At 41.9% G+C, this 25,550-nt stretch overlaps 1 protein-coding gene across 1 annotated transcript in view; it reads right to left on the reverse strand.

Annotated features, from left to right (window-relative positions):
- Positions 1-23,258, reverse strand: part of NEGR1 (neuronal growth regulator 1) — a 914,174-nt gene extending 890,916 nt beyond the window's left edge. Inside the window, exon 1 of the mRNA XM_015410018.1 lies at positions 23,083-23,258. Within this exon, the coding sequence (XP_015265504.1) occupies positions 23,083-23,258 (176 nt within the window). The remainder of the gene's footprint in view (positions 1-23,082) is intronic.
- Between the last annotated feature and the right edge of the window lie 2,292 nt (positions 23,259-25,550).

Below are 25,550 nucleotides of genomic sequence, written 5' to 3' on the forward strand. Positions count from 1 at the left end.
GTGTACCAGACCTCTGGAAACCAAAAGAGTCAGAGAATATTCAAAGAAAGTGTACTGGAGTGTTTGGGGAAACACTGGAACATAAGCCTCTCAACATAAAGATTTAAGTAACTGTGAATAGCTTAAGAAACTTTAATTAGCCTGAAACATAAGAACATAAGAAAATCTGTGCCTGTACTGTTATCTATACTGAGTTACCTCAGAAATTTTAACCACTGATTTCACCTGACCTTTCCCCCTATGTTGAATAAAATATTTTGTTAATTTTGAATTTCAAAACATCTCAAGTGCCATTTTTAGTTAAAGGGTGATCCCAATCCTTCCCTCAGGTTCCTGGTCTGAGCCAGCAGTAAAATATCATACTGAGATAGGACAGGACAGTCAGAGCTGTTCAGGAAAGAAGAAAACAGACCACTAGGACTGCTCAGTCAGAAAGGAAAAGAGACTGACTTGTCCATGTAAAAGAATCAGTGTGTAGGAGCTGTGTGAGCCATTTTGAATGTTTTGGATACCCTTGTGGTGCATTGAATTGCAGAAGTTCATTGAATATTGAAGACTGAGATTGAGAAAGATCACTCGAAACGAACGCAGATAGACTCGAGAAGTGTTCGTCCTTGTTCCTGTGCTGTATACCTGCTAGCACCTGCTGGAAAACAAATATTAAATTACATCTTTGATATTTGAAATGTATTACATCTTTATATTTTTGTGAACTTTTTCAGCAATTTATTTTGTATTTACTATACTCTATTTGCTGTACCCCATAGTCTACATGTTATATCCCCATACCAGGGCCAGTGCGCCTCATGATGTTAATACGGTGATGGTACAATGGCGGTGGCAGCCCCTACTCGAAAGCCTGGCAGAAGAGCTCCGTCTTACAGGCTCTGCAGAACTGCATAAGGTCCCACAGGGCCCTGATCTCCTCCGGGAGCTTGTTCCACCAGGTAGGGGCTGCCACCAAAAAAGCCCTGTTGCAGCATATTTAGCTACCTTGGGGCCTGGGATAACCAACAGATGTTGCCCCCCTGACCGTAGTGCCCTTGGGGGAACATATGGGGAAAGGCGGTCCCCTAGGTAAGCCGGACCCTGGCCATATAGGGCTTTAAAGGTAAGAACCAGCACTTGGAAACAGATCTGGTACGCTATTGGTAGCCAGTGCAGTGCCTTCAGCACAGGCTGGATATGGTCCTGCCTAGTGAGACCCATCAGCAGCCTGGCTGCTGCATTCTGCACTAGCTGCAGCTTCCGAATCTGCAACAAAGGCAGCCCCATGTAGAGAGTGTTGCAGTAGTCTAACCTTGAGGTGACCATCACATGGATCACTGTGGCCAGGTCATCACAATCCAGGTAGGGAACCAACTGTCGCGCCAGCCGAAGATGGTAGAAGGCTGACTTGACAGTGGCTGCCACCTGGACCTCCATCATTAAAGATGAGTGCAGGAGCACCCCCAAACTCCTAACCCTCGGTGCCGGCACCAAAGGCACCTCATTGAAGGTCGGGAGAGGGAGCCCCAACTCCGAACCGATCCAACTCAGGCCCAGGACCTCTGTCTTTGCCGGGTTTAGTTTCAGCCGGCTCAGCCTGAACCAACCAGCTTGCAACGCCCTATGAAGGTTATCAGGACTGAAGTCCAACTGGCCACCCAGCATCAGATAGAGCTGGGTGTCATCTGCAAATTGATGACACCCAGCTCCATAGCTCTGGGCAATCTGGGCGAGGGGGCGCATGTAGATGTTAAATAACATCGGGGACAGCACTGCCCCCTGAGGCACCCCACACTCAAAAGGATGCCTCCAGGACCGCTGATCCCCAATCACCACGCTCTGTCCCCAACCTTGGAGAAAAGAGGCAAACCATTGAAGGGCAAGCCCCTGAAACCCCACGTCAGCGAGGCGGTGGGTCAACAGCTGATGGTCAGCCGTATCAAACGTGGCCGACAGATCTAAAAACAGCGATGCCACCACACCGCCTCGATCCAGATGCTTTTGGAGATCGTCAGTCAAGGCAACCAATGATGTCTCCGTCCCGTGACCTGGGTGAAAGCCAGACTGGAAGGGATCAAGGACTGAAGCATCATCCAGAAAGCCCTGTAACTGTAACGCCACCGCCCTCTCTATCAATTTGCCGAAATAGGGCAAATTGGACACCGGTCAATAGTTGGCCAATTTGGCCGGGTCCAGAGATGGGTTTTTTTAAAGAGAGGGCGGACCATTGCCTCCTTGAGTGCTCCAGGGAATCATCCCTCAGTAAGGGACTTCTTGATAATCTCCCGCAGAGCATCTCGAAACCCCTCGTGACCCGCCTTAATGAGCCAGGAGGGGCATGGATCAAGGTCACATGTGGTTGGGCGTACAGAAACGAGCAATCTGTCAACTTCGTCCAAGCAGCTTGAATTGTCAAACCCACTCCCATCAACGCTCAACAGAAACAAATACTTAATTTCAGTACTTAACATACCTATAAGTATTGAATGAATACTTGATCAAAACATCAGTCTGTGGCCTAGATAGTCTGCAGAAATTAGATGTAAGAAATGCAATCAAGTATTCCAACAACCTTTCATAAATTAGTATCAAGTTCAGCAGTGTTGCTCCTGTGTCTTCTTGCAATCAAAGCTGGCATTGTTGATTTTAATAAATTTTAACACAAACTTTGCCTTTACAGTGTTACTTTATTCGTACAACACTATTCTCTGCTGCATTACTACTACTGAAGAGGAATCCTAAGCACATTTCCTCAGAAATAAGTATCACTAAGATCAATTGAACATATCAGTTAGGAAATGGTGTAGGACTTTTATACATCCAATATTTTACTTGCTTGTTAACAGCCAATAGGTTCAGACTACCCACCTACCCCCTGAACAGCTTCAGTTCATTTTTAAAGGAAATTGTACACCAACACTAAGCAAACCCTATTATCAAAGCTCCACATCATGAAGAGTCTGCTTTGGTGGGAAGGGTGGGGCATAAATCCAACAAATAAATAAATAATAAGATAGGTGTTAGCAAGTCATTTCCCAAGGGTAACATACTAATAAGTCATCCCTACCACCCAAAATCTTGTTCTAACCAGGGTCATGCTTTCAAAGGATACTGGGAAACTGTATCATCCATCATACTTTATCCTTATTCATGTATAGGAAAGTGTAGGTTAATGTCTTCATTTTCATATGACAAATACAACTGCCTAGATTTTTACACAAAGCAACACCCATACACATCCAAAAATGAGATTTAACTGCAAATCCCTTCAGCAAGCAATATGCCACAGTGACGACAACAACAACAGAATAAATACCAGACATAATATTTCCTATCACATATGGTAGCTTCAGGACATCAGTATTAAAAGTAGCCTTTGTGGCGGGGGGGGGGGGGGGGGGCTGCTTCTGACTATCACTTTTATACTCAGATAGATTGCACATTCTAAAACTCATTGCATGACATGTAGCCAAATGCCTTAAAGTGAACATCCTTTCTTTCTTTCCTTCTCAAAACTAAACTGACATAGATTGCCCATCTGGACTACCTGTCATATTAGACTGCAGCTGCTGCACTGGTAATAGAAGAAAGATAGAAAGAATTTTTACTCTGTAGGCAACAAGTTCACTAATGAGAAAAATAAAGTATTGAAAAGGAAAAATTGGGATAACTCCATCCATGTACAATAGAACATTAGAGAAGCCATTTTGGATCAGGCCAATGGCCTGTGTAGTCCAACACTCTGTGTCACAGACTGGCCAAAAACCAGGGGCCATCAGAAGGTCCACCAGTGGGGCCAGAATTCTAGAAGCCCTCCCACTGTTGCTCCCCAAAGCACCAAGAATACAGAGCATCACTTGCCCCAGACATGGTGTTTCATCTACACATAACAGCCACTGGTGGACCTCTGCTGCATATATTTATCCAATCTCCTCTTGAAGCTGTCTATGCTTGTAGCCACCACCACTTCTTGCAGCAGTGCATTCCACATGTTAATTACTCTTTGGGTAAAGAAGTACTTCTTTTTATCTGTTCTTAGCTTACTGCTCATTCATTTCATTGAGTGCTCATGAGTTCTTATATTGTGAAAAGGGCAAAAAGTACTTTTTCCTCTACCTTCTCTGTTGCAAGCCTCTATCATGTCACCCCTCAATCATCATTTTTCCAAGCTAAACAGCCCTAACCTCTTTAGCTGTTTTTTCACAGGGAAGGTGTTCCATTCCCTTAATCATTTTCGTTGCTCTTTTCTGCATCTTTTCCAATGCTATATAATATCTTTTGTAAGGTGTAGCTATCAGAGCTGTACACAATATTCCAAATAAGGCTACACACCATCTATTTATTCTGGGGCATTATGATACTGGCTCATTTGTTTTCAGTCCCCCTCCTAATAATCCCCAGCATAGCATTTGCCTTTTTATTGCAGTCACACACTAAGTTGACATCTTCAGTGAGTTATTGACCATGACTCCAAGATCTCTTTCCTGGTCAGTTCCTGCCAGTTTCAACTCCATCAATGTATATTTATAGTTATGATTTTTGGCTCCAATGTGCATTACTTTGCACTTGCCCGTGTTGAACCTCATGCCACACTGACGCCCATACACCCAGACTCAACAGACCCCTCTGGAGCTCCTCAGAGTCCTCCCTGGTTCTCACTGCCCTGAACAACTTAGTGTCATCCACAAACTTAGCCACTTCACTGCTTACTCCCAACTCCAAATCATTAATACACAAGTTAAAAAGCACCAGACCTAGTGTGGAATTTCCATTTCTTTATTCTGTTTTAGAGGGTATGGATTTTGGCCCAAAGTTTAAGAAATCGATCAATGCCCTGTATGCCTCTCCGGCTGCAAAATGACAAAGTAATAACTTTGTAGGTGAATCTTTTCCTCTTTCTAAAGGAACAAGACAGGGTTGTCCAATGTCCCCCCTCCTTTTTGCATTAATAATAGAACCCCTAGCTACTATAATTAGGGAACATGGAAGAGTTGAAGGTATAAAAATAAGCACTGTGGAGAATAAGATTAGTTTATATGCCGATGATCTAATTTGTTTCGGACCTAAAAAATTCTATTCCAACATTAATGGATATTTTTACTCAATTTTATGCTTTCTCTGGCCTGAAGATTATTGTAAATAAGTCTTTCATGATTCCTATTAACATCCTTAGAGAAACAAAAGGTCAACTAGGTTCCCAGTTCCCATTTTCTTGGAAGGAAGTCAAATGGAGATATCTTGGGGTTCAAATTCCAACCAAACTTGACCTTAATGATTTGATCCATGTTAACTTTGAAGCCCTTTATAAAGAAATCAAAAGTCAATTAAAATATTTACATAAACAAAGATTTTCACAAATTGATAGACTACAAATAATTAAGTGTTTTATTCTACCCAAATATTTGTTTTTATTTCGAGCTTTGCCTATACCTATTCCTAATAAGTTGATATCTAAAAGGCAATCCTCATTGATAAAAAAAAAATATGGTCTTACAAGTCCCGAGAATTAAATTTAAAGTGATTTCTAGTTCTGTAACACAGGGAGGTCTAAATTTTCCAAATCTCCAGCTCTATTATGAAGGTGCAATTTTGACTACACTATTTAGAGTAATTATGGCAAACCCAGAAAATCAAACAAGCTGGCAACATATTGAAGAAGCCTTTTGTGACAACCGTACAAGCTTAGAAACTTTTTGGAATGTACATATAAATAGAACACCTTTAATTACAAAAAAATCAATTCCTAAATGTCTCTTTGAAAATCTGGGATAAATATAGAAATGACCTTTTACTTTTAATCTCTAGATATGCTTCTTATACCAATCAAGTATGGTTTTCCCCCAGCTCAAGGTAATTCTCCCTTTAGACTTTGGTATTCTAAAAGTTTTGCTATGTTGGTGGACTTTATATCGAATGGCCAAATTCTTTCCAAACTACAGATAGAGGCGGTTTTGCAGGAAAAAATATCTTGGTTAAATTATGATCAAATATTTTAGAATCATTAGGTATAATGAGAAATTGGGAAACACCTCTAACCACTCTAGAATTACTTTTCAAGCAAAGAGAGAGAAGTCAGAAAGGTCTTCTATCGAAAATATATAAATTATTATTATCTTTACAAAAGAACTCTATTTTATCAGGTGAAAAAGCATGGATAGCAGATTGTGATGGTAGAATCACTAAGGATGATTTCGAAAAAGCCTAGAAGGCCCCAAGTTTTAACTCCAAGATTTCAACAATCTATTTTAATTCATTTAAGATTCATTTAAGATTTTACATAGAAGCTATTTAACTCCGATGAGAATAGCTAAGTTTTTTTAAAAAACCTAACAAAAAATGTTGGAAAGGATGTGGTTCAATGAGAGATTTTATGCATTGTTTTTGGTTGTGTCCCTCTATTCAAAGGTTTTGGAATAAAGTATTATTTCAAATTGAGATAATAGTTGGTCAACAGATCCCAAAAAATCCAGAAAATATTCTTTTAGAAATTGGCTTAACAGAACAAGTATATAAAATCAAGCTGGTTACAATAACAACTCTGTTAGCAATTGTGAGGTTAGCGATTGCTAATAAATAGAAACAGAAGAAAGGGCCTTCAATACAAAATTGGTATGACTCTATTTGGAATCACTTTATTCTGGGTAAAATAGATTTTTCTACACATATTCAGAATTTTGAAGTTTATTGTAAAAAATTTCAAAAAAAATGGTCTATTATTTTTTTTGCAAGATAAGGAAATCGTCTCCTCTAATATATATTATAATGAATTATTGCATTTTTAGACCTAAGGAATGTTGTAGTAATGGGTATAATTTGGATTTTTCTCTGTGTGTATGTGAATATGGATAGAAGATATAGTGTGTATTTATACTGTTCTTTGGTTTAGTTTGGTAGGGTCTTGTTGTGTGGGTATGGTGGATTTTTCAATAAAAGTTAAATTATAAAAAAACACCAGCCCATTCATACTCACTTTCTGTTTCCTGTTAATTAACCATGACTGCTGGATTTACTTAGGAGCCTTTGATGAAGAATTTTATCAAAAGCTTCCTAGAATTCTAGGTAAACAACATCTACTGGGTCATCCTTGTCCACATGTTCGTTCACCCTCTCAAAGAACTCAAAAAGGTTAGTGAGATAAGATCTTCCCTTACAGAATCCATGCTGATTTTTCCTCAATGGCTTTTGTTCATCAATGTGCCTACTAATTCTATCTTTAATAACGGATGCCACCAACTGACTGACCTGTAATTTAATTTGTTCATCAATGTGCCTACTAATTCTATCTTTAATAACGGATTCCACATTAGACTGACTGACCTGTAATTTCCCAGATCTCTGCTGGAACCTTTTCTGAAGATGAGGGTTTCATTAGCTACCTTCCAGTCTTTGGGAATGGGAGGCAGATTTTACAGATAGATTGCATACTTTTGTCAGGAGAAACACATGTTCACATTTGAGCCCTTTCAGAACTCTTGGATATATGACAACTGGGTCTGGTGATTTGTCAGTTTTTAATTTGTCCATCAATCATAGGACCTCATCTCTTGTCACCTCAATCCTACTAAGGTCTTTTAAACACCCCTTCTGAAATTGGCAGTTTTGGGGTGGGCAAACACCTCCCATCTTCCACAATGAAGACAGAGGCAAAAAATGCATTCAGCTTCTCTGCTAACCCTTTTACCCTTTGGTCATTCAATGGCCCCACTGCCTCCCAGGCTGGTTTTCTGCTACTAATGTATTTGAACAAATTTTCATTGTTCGTCTTTATGGGTTTTTTGCAAATAAAATGTTCTGCATGGTTTCTTTTTGCCTGTCTGATCACCGAATTGCATTTTATTTGCCAAAGCCTGTGTTCCCTTTTGTTATTTATTTGTTTGATTTTTATCCCACCCTATCCCACAAGCAGGCTCAGGCCAGCTCACAACATGTAAATATAACAATTTAAATGATTAAAACCTCACTCAGACTAACTTTCTACTGCTGAAAGGAATCCTTCTTACCTTTTATTGCTTCCATTACTCTGTCTGTTAACCAAGCAGACTCTTTTTAATAACTATTTGTACCTGTTATGAAGCGATTTGACCCTCCTTACCTTTCCTTTTAGTTTCTTCTTCGCAATCCCCCTCATCTGAGAGAAGTTATCCCTTCTTAAGTTAAATGTGGTTGTGTTGGTCTTTTTGGGCAACTCCCTATTTACATAAATGCTAAACTTAATAGCATTATGATCACTGTTTCCAATGGGTGCTATCATGTTCACATCTCTCACCAGGTCTTAAGCATTACTTAGGACGAAAACCAAGTTTGCCTCCCCCCTGGTAGGTTCTGTGACCATCTGCTCCATGGCACAATCATTGAGAGTATCTAGAAACCCAATCTCTTTCTCCTGACTTGAATACATATTGAGCCAATCAATGTATGGGCTCAGCTCCTTGAAAGAAGGGTAAGATTCTCTCAATGGAAGGCTGCCTTGCATATCTTCCCATTTCCATCTGTCCTAGTTCACCCAAACAACAGCAGATGACCTAGTAAAGCTGATGCTGGTTTGTACCACTTCAGATTATACAAGATTTGCATGAGTGAGAAAATTCCCTGAACATTCCAAATTAGTGCATCAGATACTCTTCTTGGTATTTAATATTAAATGTACAGGAATATGTATATATGAAGTGTTCAATGATGTGATGCAACACCTATAGTCAAGGAATAATTGCCACACCTCATGAGGTCTTGAGATGAACTAAGTCTCAATTCTCAGGAACTCTGTCCCCTGAGTCCCAGAAAAACTGTGGAAGAGACCAGCAGTACCAGATTCTCAGCTTCTGGTTAGATCGACTGTTGTTAAGTAGCATAAAAGATGGGTTATTTTTTAAAAAAAAATCTGTCCAGCAAAGGTAGGGGCAGTATACTGATGTAACTAAGAGAGTAGCTTCATTTTAGATCAATATTAGTTCATGGGAAAGGGTAGACAGTTTGAATCCCACAAAACTCTCTTCAGATAAAAACAGCAATTTGGAATTACTGTGAAGAGTCTTATATTGTCATTAGATGTTCATCTCTTGACACAAAGCAACTAAGATGATACACAAGGATGATTCCAACTTTCAAGGTGGAAATATTTTTTTCATAGACCAAAGTGCTGTGTGAAGATGAAGAGCTTTCATCTTCTTTCACCAATAATATTGGACCCATTACATGTTATAGTGTAGTTAACCCATGCTCAAACAACTCCAAGGGTAAAGCACTGAGGAAACAGTAAATTCTGCAAACAGCAAGCAGTCCTTGGAAGCAGTCTTTGGTCTGTCATTGGCATACATCTGATTAAAGCTGAACAGGAATTAACATGTCCAGAAACCAACAAGACATTAGACATTCAATAAGACGTTGTTGTTGTTTCCATGTGGACTGATTTTCACTAACACTGAAGATAAGGAAGGCAGGTCCAATCAAACATTTAGAGTGTTCAGCCCAAAGCAAACAGCTTACATTTCATTATTAGACTTCCATTCCCTTAACATAGCTTCGTTCTTCATTATTCAAAGTAGTAAAATCATAATTACATATTAAGCAGTAGGAAACCAAATATTTTGCAATATTTAAGTAACTCAATCACTTGTGTTGGCAGAAACTGCAGAATAGCACAATATGTAGCTCAATTGATATTCCTTTAAGAGGTTAAATTCATTGTGGGTAAAGGACTTTCCTTCTCTGTAATTATTGCTATTGAGACTGCAAATATTGTATTAAAGCAATAATCCCCAACAGGGAGGGATTACCTTGGAAATTAATGACATGAGGAACCAAAAACTCTTAGTAGATCATTGACAGGAAGGGGGGAAACAATTGCAATGAACTTTAAAATGCCAATTTAGCTTTCACCAGTATTAGATGCTTTGTTTATCATTATACAGAGGGCATCATGAGTGGCTTATAATACAAAACTACAATATCCATGATTTTTTAAAAAATGATTATTTGTATCGATTCACTGGGCAAAATGTCCCAAGATCCTCAGTCCTGCAGATATCCTTCCATAGGATATCCTCTTCTGAGATAACTAAAAGAAAGGCTAATATGCATTGTTAAAAACAAGAAACCTTCTGTAATGACATTTTTGTTAATTAATGTGGGATTCTGGGTAGTCGTTACCAGAATACATTAAAAATGGACAAAAATGAATAAATGTCATTCACCATCAGTACTGGAGAAGGTCTGGACTGGCATTTATTTCAAGCAAAAACTGTCATCTTAGGTTAAATGTGGTACATATTAGAAAAAGGGCCATAGAGGTTTCTCCCTCAACAGCAGCAGATTCACTACCTAGGATACAAACTAGAAGAGAACCATCTTTCCTTTTCATCATTTTTGCCATATTACAGTCAGAAAATTTAGCAGACATAATATGCAGTTTATACAACAGCATGCCCTTCAACTTTATGATTACTGCATTGTATTATAAAACTGGTTTTTACAACCAAGAAAGAATAAGCCCAGATACACACATCACCACCAAATCCCAATATTCATCTAATGAAAAATACTGATGTCAAAAATATAAGAGAATCAATAGCCACAAAAGTGTGCCAGATTATGCAATGCTGGCTTGTCAATATGTCAGAAAGCACATTGGAAAATGTTTTAACTCAAAAGTATCTTGCTCCCTAGACATAGTGCAGAAAAGGTGTGCAACTCTGTACAGGAAGCATAGTTCACATAAAGAGCTATAAGCAGTTATTCCAGTTTGCATAGCAGTTAAAAGGCATGATGCAATTATTTTCCAAGAATGGATTCAGAAATTGCTACCTGAAAAGTAAGCACCAAAGATAACTCCTTTTATAGAAAAAAAATCTGGGTTTCCAGGTTATTCAGGTTGACAATGCATGGTTCTTTCCAACTGGAAATAGGCTCTGCTTATTTAATTTGAACAGTCAAATGGTATTTCACTCACCTCAGACCAGCCAGGGTGTTGTTGTTTTCTATGAAATAAATGATACTTTGCAGAACAGACTTAGGAGAAGGTGAATAAATAACTAAATAACAACTCGCTACCATTATTGCTATTTTATCCAGCAACAGGTATATAATAAGTTTTTTTTAAAAAAAATGTATAAACAAACCACAAAAATGGCAAATTCACATTTTCCCCCAAACTGGGTAACTGAGGATCAGCAGCATATCTGTCCATGCTTTTACCTCACATGTCCACATCATCAAAGAGGATGTGAAGCCCTCTTAGTGAAAATCAGTCTGTAAAAATCTAGTCAACAACTGTATTAGAATATGTGCAAATTATATGCACATAATCTTGGGTTTATATGAATCTCACATGACTAAGCAAATGATAGCCAACTTGCGGCAACCAATTAATTAGTCACTCATCAGTTTATGTAATGAGTTAGGCAGTACCTGGCATAACTGCAGCACAAAATCAAAAAGTATCTCCATGCTTATCAAGGGGAAGTAGAGTTATTCTGTTTGTTGCCAGGGTACATTATATACAGAACCTGGGGACCTGCTCTTACCATTGAGAATAAGTTATAGTGCAGAGGTCCAGATGGCTAAACAGATTTCATAGGATAAGCGGTCATGCTGTTACCATGCTCTGAGAGAAACCAGGATATAAAAAGTGAACACTGTTACCTCATTGGTGGACGCGCTTGAGTTCTGGGTCACACTGTCACTCAGAGGTTTATTCATTATTATGACCTTCATCTATGCATTTTCTATACATTGTAGAGCCAAGAAAAGTCATCTAATCAGAGCCAATTCACACTTCACTTTTCAGACATAAATATCACTACTCATGCCAAGAAATGCAGTGCTAGCTTCAGACTGTTCTGCATGTGAAGTGAGACAGTCTTAAGGTGCCGCTGGACTCAACTTTTGTTATAATCCTGGTGGACACTGTTGTTTAGCAATGTCAGATGAACAGAATGAGGCTGAATCTTCTATTTTACGAGGATTTAGGACACTGACTCTTAGACCAAATGATAAGAGGAAAAGAAAATGAAAAATCTAGATTTGTCTTTTTCTCTCCCAAGAGAAAACAACATTACAGTTATTTCATGCCTTAACAAATACTTATTCCCTAGTATTTCTTCTGGACATTGCACAATTTGTTTATTGTGATATGAAGTGCTGTTTAGTTATTCTATGGCTACTTAGACCCTGTCAAGTCTGTGACAGGATTTTTACTGCAATACCAAGAACAACAACTGCAAATGACCAATGACAGGCCTGATGTTAAAAAAAGGTAAGGAAGCACCAGGTAGGCTGGGAGGGGCTAATTTCATACTGAACAATATTTTGATCATATGAAGACAGGAGGAGTCATCAGTGGAGCCCTAAGGCCTGACAGGTTGTAAATGTTGGCAGAGCTTCAAAATAAACAAACAACAACCTAAAAAAGGGGTGCTTTAAGGTGTTTTTTAAGCTTACTCCCTTTGTAATACCATGGCTGGTTACATGAGACCTTTAAAGCACAGCCCAACTGGCAACCCAAGCAGCAGCTGAAAGATGCTCACTAAAGTTTAATCCACACAACATCCAGCACGAGACATTTTTGCTTGGGTACTCATAGCCTACTACAATCTTACTGAGAAGCACAGAAGAGAAATGTTAAGTCAAGGGCCACAGAAAGGCACCACTAATTGGCACAGTGAGACCCTACAGAGATAATTCACAAAACCAAGAGAAAGAGGTGAAGGAGTGGCATGCCTATTATCCAGGATCAATGGCATAGTTCACTTTCAACCTATCACCTGAATACCCAAAAGACTTCTAATTAGCACTACTAACACAGTAGTAGAAAGCAGCTCAAAGATTACTTTGACAACTTTACCCAGCCAGCACTAGTTACAGCTCAACCAGATCTACTATAGACTGCTCCCACAGTTGACTCTGTAACTTTCCCAGGCAACTTGCATCATTGATGAAGAATATTTTTTTAAAAAAGAAAAAAATGGCTAGGAAGCCTTTCCTACTGTCAAATTAAAACCTGCCTTCTTGTAATTCAATAAATTGAAGTGCATATTAGAGACGATTTAACCACAGGCTCAAGTGCCAGGTGTTTATCTGTTAATTGGCAGAGATTTGGAAAGGAAAAAAATCTTCCATAAACAGCTTTTTAACTTTAGACACCTACATATGGCAAAAATGTATTTATATTTCAGAAATATCTGCATGTCGGCTCACAGTGCAAATTATTCTACAAGAATAAAATAGGTGGGGGGAAAGTACAGCTATTAAGAAGGGAAAGATTTACAAAGGAAAAGAGACAAGATTAAATAGGTACAGCTGTTAATATATCCAGCAGCCTTGGAGCATGCACAGAAGTCAGGGGATCTCAGTTATAACAAAATAACACACATTCATAGCAACAGCACTCTGCCACTAACACTAACTAAAATTTCATTTCATTGGGTACAATAAAATTTGAAGAAAGGACTTGAGCAGATGAATCAACAGTCTTCCACTCTGCTTAATATTGCAGCTTTGTCCATTCCAGTTTGATAAAACCTGTTCAGTTGAGAACAAAGTTGTTGTGCTGCATATTCCACAAAACATGTATATTGGCTGAGTTCAGACTGGCAGTTTGAAGCGCGAGGGAGTCGTGGCAAAAAAGACCTGGAACAACTTGTTCTGGGTATTCCCGGTCACACTGCACCAACTGATGCGGGAGCATACCGGGGAGGAGACGTAAGGGAGCGTTCGCACTGTTGGCCCACCCCTAGCGGAGGCGTGGCTGTAAGGTGCGGCTTTCTTTTTGGTAATCCAGAGATATGCGCATAAGCGCATATGCACATCAGCAATTGCAGCTTTTGGCGTTCACACTTCTGAGAAGTGGGATGAACGCGCTCTCCAGAGTTTGCTACCACTTTCACTAGGTACTTTTTAAATTCAGAAGGGAATCATTACAAGATGGGCTGAGTATGGCTGGGGAACACTGGACAGCTGTGCCTGTGTGAACGGCCCCTTTGATCCGTTCGAGAAACGTTTCTGAAATGTGCCTATATTTGGCCAAACTGCCAGTCTGAACTCAGCCATTGTTGCGGTAAAGTAAGTCAGCAACAGTGCAATCCTAAGGAAAGTTACACCTTTCTACATCCAGTAAGGTTTAGCAAAATGGAACTCTGTTTAGGATTGCACTGTAAAGCTAGTCTTCTTAGTGCTAGTATTTCTTTGAGTTCTGCTTAGGGTTGCCAGCTTTGGTGGGGGGGTGGAGCCTGGGGAGGGGAACGACCTCAGCAGAGTATAATGCCATAGAGTCCACCCTCCAAAGCAACCATTTTGTTCAGAGGAACTGATCACTATTGTATGATCAGTTGTAATAGCAGGAGCTATCCAAACCCCACCTGGAAGTTGTCATCCCCAGTTGCTGCATGTGTCCTGAAAGTACTTTGGAATCTCAAGTTCTAAGAATATCTTCTGCTGTCCTATGCTACAGTTAGGGTTGCCAAGTCCCCCATGGGCCATGGCAAAGTGGGGGGGGGGGTAGGGTGGCCATCTCCAGGTTGGGAAATTCCAGGAGATTGGGGGGGTGGAGCCTGAGGACTTGGACTTCAGTGGGGTACAATGGCATAGAGTTCACCTGCCAAAGCAGCCATTTTCTCCAGTGGAACTGTAGTGTAGAGATGAGCTGAAATTCCAGGAGCTCCCCAGGCCCCACCTGGAGGCTGGTATCTCTATACAGAATGTTGTTGTTGTTGTTGTTTAATTTGGGATGTTGACAGTTTAACACATTCACTACCAGTTTCATTCTCTCACTGATAAAACTTGAATTTCTTCAAAACTTCCAAAACTAGTAAATGTGTTGCATAACGTTCTAAGAAAAGTGTAGCACTATAGCACCTGAAATAAGTGAACAAGCAATAAAGGATTAGACAATAATTTAGTAGACATCTGCTGCCCATAAACACATACAATAAGAACAGCTAGAGGATATCAGGAAACTAACATGTACACCACAAGACTATGTTAAAGAAATAACTATTTTCCAAAAAAAAAAAGAGAGACCTACTATAATGTCAAAAGGAAGGCTTCCCCCTCCCTAGTTTGGTGTCGTGGTTAAGTGTGCGGACTCTAATCTGGGAGAACTGGGTTTGATTCCCCACTCCTCCACTTGTCCCTGCTGATGTGACCTTGGGTCAGTCACAAGCTCTGGCACAGCTGTTCCTGAAAGAGCGGTGTCAGAGTTCTCTCAGCCCCACCCACCTCACAGGATGTCTGTTGTGGGGAGGGGAAGGGAAAGAAGTTTGTAAGCCGCTCTGAGACTCCAAGTGAAGGGCGGGGTATAAATCCAATCTCTTCTTCTTCTTCTAGTTTCAGGAGTGTATGAGGTATGACCAATAGTTGTACTGGGTATAGAAGTTCCACACCTTGCTAGTGTGAATAGACTACCAGACTTTCTGAGGTGTAGCTGCTGAGCCTTTCTTATGCAACCACAAGTGGGGATTATTAATTTGTTTAGTAATGTCCGTGACTTGTGAATTTGGTAGTCAAGAGATGCCAGATCCCCTACATTTCAAATACTGAGAATGACAGGATAGAGCTACGAGATGACACAGTGAATAGCAGTACCACATAATAGCTGTGGTCACAATCAGCTGGCTTTGAAAAATGGACTATTCACTCTACAGAAGAATATTTTAAAAACAACAGAGAAATTAATTATTTAGTGGGGCTGTTAATGCCAGATTGCCTCACATCTCCATTATTTGCCATAAAGTCACAATCAGGCACAGCAGCAGCAGTGTTGCTATGCCAAGCCTGGCAACCAGCAGGAGGGTTGGGGATGTCACCAGTGTGATGTCACTTCCTGGGAAAACCTAATATAATGGTGGGTAGTTCTAAGAATCACCAAGACACTGTATGTCTTGTGGTGATTCCTAGAAATATGCACAATCACTTCCAGGGTTTCCCCCAGAAATGACATCTTCACTCTGGTGACACTGTCATGTTTTTAAAATTCCCCCCCCCCCCAGTGCTGTGGCTTGGAACAGTGGTTGGCAACAGGAGCTGGGGGGAGGGATTTGTACATCTCACAGTGTCCAGAAGTAGGCATCCTAAATAACTCAGTTCACTTTTCAGTGTGTGAGTATTCTTCCATCAGCCTAGGCCTAGAAGGGGTACTACAAGGAAACACCAGGGTTTTCTAGATGGGTACCCTCGTCCTTGTACCACCACACAGAAGAAGCTTTTGCACCTTGCTTATGATGGGTAGCTTCTGAAAAAGCACAGTTGCTCTAAGTAACATATTTCTCCCAACAATGTGCTAGAGGGCACTTTCAACATGGATAGTGATTTCCTCTAAGACATGGTGTATAGGGTCTCTTTATTGCTTCCAACATGAAGAAAACACTAATACACACACTGGGAGACTCCAACCAACACTAAGAAAAAGACCTAAGTGATGCTCTAGCCATGCAGGCCTTCGGAGGAAACAGAAAGTATATTTTGAGGGCTCAAGTAGAAGTATATACATATGCATGCATCATATTATGGCCTATTCATTAATAATCTTAGTATTTATTGTTCGTTAGCAAAAGCAAAGCTAGAATCTAGAAGATGTTGGGTACTCTAAAGTCCCACTGAAATTTGCAACACTTGAGCATAGAGTTCAACATTCACACAACTATATTTATTTATTTATTTATTTAACAGGCTACAAGCTAATACTTTTTTTGTCTTTTTATCATAAGGGGCTGCAATTTCTGCTGGCTCCCCCTCCAATTGCAGTCCCTCATTTTGAATCCTGTGCTTTTCCCAAGAGCCCCCTGAAGGCAGGAATCAAACTTCAGGGGGGGTTCAGGGGACTGCAGTGGAGGGAAAGCCATCAACATGTATTAGTTAACAGTGTTTATACCAAAGCAATCAGAAGATGTCATCAGACCTGGAACTAGCCAACTTGGACCATGCATTGTAGAAATGCAGATACATCTTAACATCAAACAAAAATCAGGCATCTTCCTCTTAAGTGATTATTTATGATCTAGTTGGTTTAGGATGACAGAATACTTAGCCTAAGGCTGCCTGCAATGGGTTGGGAAACACCTGGAGATTTGGGGGGTGGAGTAGAGCATGAGGAGGGCAGGGTTTGGGGAGGGGAGGAACTTCAATGGGTATAATGCTATACAGTCCACCTTCGAAAGCAGCCATTTCTCCAGGTGAACTAATCTCTATCACCTTGAGATCAGTGGTATTAACTGGAGATCTCCAGCCACCACCTAGAGGTTGGCAACCATAACTTAGCCCTAGTCTCTTGTTTTCACATTCTGTATTCTCCTAAACATGGTACTCTGAACTCTTCTGTCCCCAACTCACTCTCCTTTCCTTCAGTTCTGTTGCTGGAAGTAGTTGTTTTCTTTATATTATTAATTCCTCCTTGCAGGTGACCCTATGCCATTTCCTTGTTGGATTTGGGCCTCCACAGCTCTTTAGGTTTCCTACTTATGTATTTACTTTGTTTACATGCCACCTTTCTCTCCAGTGAGAACCCAAAGCCTTTTATATAATTTGCCTCTCTTCCATTTTATCTTCACATACACCCCTGTGAGGTGGGTTAGGCTGAGGGTATGTGACTGGCCCAAGGTCACCAAGCAAGTTTCCATGGCAGAGGAGGGGTTCAAGCCTGGGTCTTGTGGACCCTTGTCTGACACTCTATACTGGCTCTCAAACTCTCATAACTTGACTACCTCTGTGCATTTTAATGCATTCTCCCCTGGGACATTGTTGATATAAGCATCTGCTCCTGCCATAATGAATTTCCTAGGAGTAATCTCCCCCCCCCCCCAGGAATGAATTGCAGCCATTCGTTTTTAAGTGAGAAGGAAAATACATGAAATCAGAAACATTATTGAGATAGTAATTAGATTTTTTTCCCTTGGCCTTTGCAGACTAATTTCTTGGGGTGAGCTCCTCTGTCCTCCAAACACTGCTGTTTACATTGCTGTTTATCCCATAGACAGCCATTGAGAACTAAACCCATCTTGTCTATTCACTTTACTAGCTCTACCTGGGGATCAGTTCCTTGGTAATGCAGGGCTATTTTTGGGCAGGAACGCACAGGAACGGAGTTCTGGCTGGCTCCCAAGTTGGCCATGCCCAGCTGGAACTCATTAGCATAATAAACCACACCCAACAACAGAAACTCATTAGAATTGGCTACATTAGGGGTGTGTGGCCTAACATGCAAAGGAGTTCCTGCTACAAAAAAGCCCTGGGTTTTGACAACAAACAAGGTAAACAGAATAAGAAGCAAAAGGTGGGTATGGCTGGATGACCACACTTCTGGTAACATGGGGGTGCGGCCTAATGTGCTAATGAGCTGTGCTGTCAGGGTGTGGCCTATTATGCTAATGAGTTCCTGCTGGGCTTTTTCTACAAAAAGAGCCCTGGCATGCTAGAGTGTCACAAAGAGACTGTGCCTGGGAAATGACTTTATATATAAAGATTTCTATTACTTTGGTTAGTTTTATATAGATTTTTTTCATCCCCTTTCTATTCCCCCCCCCTTTTTTGGAGGGGAACGTGAGATCAATTTTGTTCCTCTGGCATGGTTCTTCAGAACAAGTACCCTTCCACTCATGCAAGACATTCTTGAACTGATGCAAGATAGAAAGGTTTGTGCACCAGGTGCTGGCAGAACAAAATGGTAGCTCTAATCCATAACATATACATCCAGGTGGGTTAGCTGTGTTGGTCTGAAACAGCAGAACAAAGTTTGAGTCCAGTGGCACCTTTAAGGCCAACAGAGTTTTATAAGTTTTTGTGTGCAAGCACACTTCTTCAGATACTTCTGTGTGCATGCCCATGAAAGCTTATATCCAGAATTAAACTTTGTTGGTTTTAAAGGATCTGCCGTAGTCACTGTACATAATAACCTACAGTAGCATGTTTTATTGAACTGGAAACTTCATTTTGATCTGTGGAACTATTATGCTTTAGAGTAGTAAGAGACTTTATAGAAGAAGAGAAGAGAAGAGGAGAGGAGATTAGATTAGACCCTTCACTACCCAAAGGAGTCTCAGAGTGGCTTACGAACTCCTTTCCCTTCCCCTCCCCACAACAGACACCCTGTGAGGTAGGTGGGGCTGACAGAAACCGCTCCTTTTCAAAAACAGCTGTGCCAGAACTATGGCTTGCCCAAGGTCATCCAGCGGCTGCAAAGTGGAGGAGTTGGGAATCAAACCTGGTTCTCCCAGATTAGAGTCCACGCACTTAACCACTACACCCAACTGGTTCTCTACACCAAACCAGCATGTTTCTTCAAATAAAGACTACTGGCAGACTCCAGTAAGATGGTCCATACTTGATTGTAGCTAGGAGGAGACTGCTAAACAACTAGCACAATCTATTCAGATTTCTTTTTCTTAATAATGTTCTGCTGGACATCTTTAAGCTTTTTTAAAAAAACCAAGCCTGAATCTACCACATTTATTTCTATATGTGCACTGAAAAGTCACAAGGGAAATGCTACACAATGCACACCTTAGCTTTGAAATCAGACACTTCTTCTATTACCTCAGAGTACCAATAATGGTTGCTGTATCTTAAGATTGCTTAAGAAGCAGAAGTCTGCTTCCAGAATTCTATCTGCAGGTCTTATTGATTTCAACTGGCTTGCATATATATCACTGTGAGTTTTCAACATGACTCCATGGTCAAGTCCACACAAGATCTCAAATGAAATGCCTGAGCTGTTGAAGTTTTCAAGAGTGCACCTATCATATACTTAAGACACCTGTAATATTATATATATTAACATTATATTTCTTTCATTAAACAATCAAACTGCTGACTCAAAATACCAAAAGAATGACTCAGATGTTCCGGCACTTTCAAAAAGATCTAGCAGTCATATTGGGTGATTTAAGGCTTTTAATTAGAGGTTTCCTGATTGTAATATGCTAACTATGTAGTTCCCTTAGAGAGACTCCCTTTTCTGCAAAATAACTTGTCACTGTTTTTAAATCACAGTTCAACCCTAAAGTGTGTGTGTGTGTGTGTGTGCGCACGCGCGTGCGCTGGGGGGCAGTAATGGAGGTTTACATAAGTTCAGTGTAGAAGAAATAATTCATATATTTATGTTACTTCATGAAGTGCAATATACAGTCATACAAAGTCTCATGATACCCTAGTCTAAGGCAATTAGAAGAAAATAAACTGTTAGAGGGGGGGAACAAGAGATTCATTGCAACATGTGCAATATGCATTCTGCATTCCCCATCTGTTTGCGTAAGACTGCTACATCCTAATGTGACACTTAAAAGGCCTTTCTTGTAGACTGTCATTAATTTAAAATGCTTCAGGTTTTATGTGTTTTTATTTAAGCTGTTCATCGTCCATGGGGACAAGATTCTGGAGAAGCACTTGAAAGCCGCATCTGATGGTTAAGTAGCTCCTTTATAGCCTGTGTACCTTAATTGCAAATGTAATCCTTTTGGCTTAAATGGAAGTAAACTTTGCTCTCAAGCAAAAGACAAAGTTGAATATGTGCAATTGCCCCAAATGAGTTATTCCTTAATAAATGTTCTAGGTTTCCTCCTAATATGCCTTCCATGTTCCCCACCTAGCAGTAATGCATATGCTGTTCTCTGTGAAATCATATAGTGGATTCTATTCTCACTGACACTTGCTTTCCAAAACAGACATTCATCCAATTTATGAGAGGAAAATGATTGTTTGTCCCCAAAATTCTTCCCATTTCATTTTAAAAAACTGTTTTCCGCTTCTTACCCTTAGAAAATGACATACATTGTAGTAATGTCTGACTGTAACCCACCCACGAGCATCTTCGGTTGTTTCAGGCTTCTATTTAACAGTGTTGTTCAGTGGCCACTAACACTAGCCTGAGTTCGAACCTGAATGGATGGACTCCGCTCATCCACTCTGTTGCTATCTTTACATTAGAGGCAATGCAAATAAAGAGGCTTCGGCTGCATTTACTTTCTGTCTGCAGCACGGGAGGCCAAGAAGAGTAAATTCCAATGTATTCCAAAACCAGGGAGTGTAACTACAGCATATTACTACGGATGAAAAATGTGTCAAGCAGCAGTGCACAGCCACTGAATGTGCTCTCGGCATCTACCACATCGGAACAGTCAGGAAAATAAACAGGGCTGCGCTGACAATGCCACAATTTTGAAGCAATGGAGTATGTTTCTGCAGCCTTTCTGCAAGAGTTGTGCAACACTGAGGAAAAGCAATGCTCCTGATGAAGTTGCTTTATGAACCTGGCTCCTTAATGGCAAACAGCACAGCCGGTAATATCTTAACACCTAAAACTGCAGCAGGCTCACCTCCCCATGTATGAGAAGTCTCAGTCTCTGTCTTTATTCTTAGGAGAAAGAAAGTCAATTCAAATGTTACCAGAGGATTGTCTTGGCAATGCCAAATGTGTCAACAGAAAGTTAAGCCCAGGGAGGAAAAAAATACAAATTAAAAACAGAGGATTAATGAACTCCAAACCGAGAGAAAGAAATCACATTGCTAATAGATTGCTAGTGGTAAACATTTTTTTTCCACTTGCCCAGTGGCTTGTTGCCATATGGAAGGCAACCATCATTAAAAAAAGCAATTGCTACATGCACACAATCTTCTAGAAGCAAAACGGCTTTTAATATCAAACATCTTGGGGAAATCAGCAAGACCCCAGCTGGCTGCCCCACCTATAGGCATTGTTATGAAAATGTCAGCAACCTTAAGTGACATGCACCTATCTGTACCCTCAGTGAACTGTTAATGCTGCTGAGCAATGTGCACTGCAGATCTTGTTACAAACATCAGGCACTACCCCAGAGAAATTCAATCGAGCATCAATGATCTCCATTCCAACTTCCACGAACAAACTTCCCATTCCAAAGGCAAGTCACAACCTTTGGCATCCATCGACTGTTTACCTGAGAGACCTTTTGGATTACATCCCCCAAACCAACAAACCAACGATGGGCTATTCTGTACAGCTTCCAAACATCAACTAATTGGGCCTGGGGCTCTGCAGTTTACAAGCTAAGTGTCAATGTGCGTCCTTAAATCATCTTTACATGCCAAGGTCTAAACCGGAACTCCTTTCTGTGCAGAAGAGATCAGTGCTTTCTACGAACTGCCCAATTAAACATAATAATATATACACCAGTCCTAGGCAAACAGCGTTCCTTAATGCACTGCGGAGTGCTCTGCTCATTTATTACAGATGGACCGCGGAAATAAATCTCTCGAGAAACGCTTCGCTACATGTCCGTGATATCCCATGCCATGGCACTCTCGGATGCCTGGAACTGCACCGTCAGTTAATGCAGCAAGCATCTGGATGGGAGTTTCAACCAAGGGAGGGGGGCGGGCGCACCTCTGAGGAAGGGGGTCTCGAACATCACTCAGGCCACTCTGCCGAGCATCAACTTGCGTTTCTCCCAAAGGAGGTGTTGTGGGGTTTGTTTGTTTTTTTTGCAAAAGCTTGTTCTGCACTGCAGCCGCTTTGCTTGCAAAGCTGGGAGGGGAGGGAGGAAAGCGGGTCCGCTGTTCTCTGACGAGCCATTACGGCTTCCAGAAGCTTAACAAGGAGCGGGAGGGACATGCCTGAGGAAGAAGCTGCAAAGTAATTCCGAAGGGCGATCTTATGGCAAAATCTCTCCCACCCACCCCGCCCTCCACGCACGCACACACTTGATAGATTAGAAAAGTCTGCAGGGGAGCAAAAGGGGGATGCGTCTAAAGTTCAGTTTAAAGAGCCACCAGTCGGGGGGGGGGGGGGTGGAGTGAGGACCCCGCTTTTAATTCCACTGGACAGGTGAAAGAGTCAAAACCGGAAGGGGGAGATCAATAATGGGGGGGGGGGTCTGTGAGAGAGCCACTCAGCAGGCATGACCGAGCAGAGCACTAGTTTCCAAGTGAGACCCTCTCTCGTCTGTCCCCAGCCAAACGCTCGGCGCCAACCGCTTGGACCCTTTTGGTGCACTGCATACAAGGAAGCCGGCGAAAGAGGAACGAGACCCTCTCCTTCTTTGCAAGCCGTTTCAGCCCGTTTGGGGGGGGGGGCACACAAACCACACACATAGAGGGAGCGGATCAAAATCCAAAGGTTTCCCGGGCGAGCCCTACCTAAGCACAGCCGTGTCCCCTTTCCTGACCACCAGGTTCTCCACAGCTGTCCCTGGGAAGTCCACATTTTGGCCGGCAGGCAGGCAGGAGGGCAACAAGCAGCAGAGACTCAGCAGCACCGCGGCCAGCCACTGGTTGGAGCAACAAGCGCCCTGAACCAGGAGCATCATGTCCATGCCTGCGCGAAGGCTGCGCTCCGGCTCTCGGCTCCGGCTCCTCCACGAGCCCCCCAAGGCAGGCAGGCAGGCAGGCGGGCAGGGAGCAGCCTCCTTCCTCGGTCCGGGCAAGCCGTGCGTTCGCCTCGCTTCTTCTCGCTTCCCGCCGCCCGCTTTGCTCTGGCTTGGCTTGCCTTGCCTTCCTCCGCTCTCGCTACCCGCGTCCGGAGCGTGTCTAGTCTCGGGTGTCTCGCACACCATCTAGCGAGGAGGGAAACGCGCTGGAGAATGAGCCAGCCGGAGAAGCGGCGGCGGCAGCAGCGGCGGCAGCAGCAGACGGACCCCAGGCTCTGAGCCGGTTGCCATGCAGCCGTTTCCGTAGCAACTTGTCCTGGTGGCTGGTGCTGGTGGTGCTGGAGCAGAGGAAAGGCGGGGGGAGAGGAAGAGAGTGTGTGTAGTGTGTGCGTATGAAAGGGGGAAAAAAATAATAAAAGCAATACAGGGAGACTGAAGAGCCACCGTGATGGCAAGAAAGAAAAAGGCAATTAAGGGCATTGATTGGAGCCAGATACCAACCTGCAGCTCTGTGTGTGTTTGTTTCTCCAGAGCAGTGGCTTCTCTTTCCTTCTTTGAAATTAATCTGCATCCCAGCTCCCAGCTTCCATCCCTGAAAAGCCTTCCTCTGTCCCCACTCCCAAACTTGCCCTCAGGAAGGGGCTGAACACTCTTACTGTCCAAAAGGGTGAGAGGGAAGTTGCTTTGGCATCCAAGACAAAAACAACTTCCTTCAGTTCCTTTCAGGAAGGATGCTCTTCTTATCTGCCCCCCACCCCCAGACACACTCATATTCCCCAAGGAAAGAACTCCTTGGGGGATCAAGTCTTGAATACAGAAAGCTGAGATCTGGTTCAAATGGCAGCTCCTCTGATGCTGACCTACAGTGTGGGTGTCTGTGAGAATGCTTGAGGTGCTTCACCTCTTTAGGGGTCGATTCCTTATTTAAAGGGCAGAGAGTTGTGAGGCACAAGGGAAGAATGTCCCTGAAATATTAGGCTGCAGAAGAACAGACACCATCAACTCCAAAATGAGTTACTCCGTACTTTTACCCCTAGCTACATTCTCTGACCCACATTTTGAGGAGTCTTACTGAAAAGAATTGCTCTGACTCTAAATGTGGAAAGAACATTGCTGACGGAGCCACCAAAGCCTAGGTCACAAGCACAGGTACATTTTGCCAGTTCCCAGGGGGGCTGAGCTGCAAGCCCATTACCATGATATGATCTATTTATGTCATTTCAAGAGCAGGCTAAAAACGTTTCTTTCATGATTTAGGAGATTGTAGGGGTGTGCGTGCATAAATCTGCCTCAGAGAAGTGACACTTGGCAGGCTAGTGCTTGGGGGCTGGCTGAAAGCCACTCTGATGTTTGCCCCAGTCTTTGCCCCAGGTTAGATCTAAGGTAATCAGTTTGCCCAGTTCTCTTCTTAGGAATGGGTTGGTGAGGGGGTGAGGAACTAATTCTGACCAAAGCAGAACTCAGCTATGAGATATATAAAGCAGTATTATACAAGACAGCACTTTCTGTTAACAAGAGTAGAGCCTTTCCACACAAGTAGGAGGATGCAGCAGCTCACACATTATTTTAAACACAGGGCTCCGTTAGAGTCTGATGGGAAAGGACCAGTTATTTACTCCCATACCATTTGTTCATATGGATTTCTATGGCAGTTATAACAACCTAGAACAGTCTTGCTGAATCAGACCTAAAATCAGTCTGGCCTAGCATCCTGGTTCTGCCAACTGGATGGTTCATAGAAGGCCTACAGGCCTGGCACCGAGGACAAAGCTTTTCCCTGTTGTTGTCCTCACAACTGATACTGAGAGGTACACTGCCTCTGAACAAGGATGCTTCATTTAACTATGGATAAACTTATCCTCCATGAATTTGTATAATCCTTATTTATGGCCACTTAAATTCCTGAACATGGTTACATCATGTGGCAACAATTTCCATTGTTCCATGCATTATATGAAGAAATACCTTCTTTTACCATTATTGATGGTAGTTGAAGCATTTGTATATTACACCTCCCACTCATGAAAGTACTAAAACTACTTCTGTCTCTAGGTCATTACTGAATGAACATGTTACATGTAGATGGCAGTAACTAGTGTGTGTGTGGGGGGGAGGCATTCTTCCACTTTATGAATCCCAAACCATTCATAGGCCATCTAAAACAGCCCTTGAAATAGGGCTTAGAATACAAGAAGAAATCCATACAGCTACTGGAGCTCCCCCAGCTGCACTGCCTAG

Source organism: Gekko japonicus, unplaced genomic scaffold (genome assembly GCF_001447785.1).
Source record: "Gekko japonicus isolate JY-2015 unplaced genomic scaffold, Gekko_japonicus_V1.1 scaffold216, whole genome shotgun sequence".
In the NCBI taxonomy this organism is placed as follows: Eukaryota; Metazoa; Chordata; class Lepidosauria; order Squamata; family Gekkonidae; genus Gekko; species Gekko japonicus.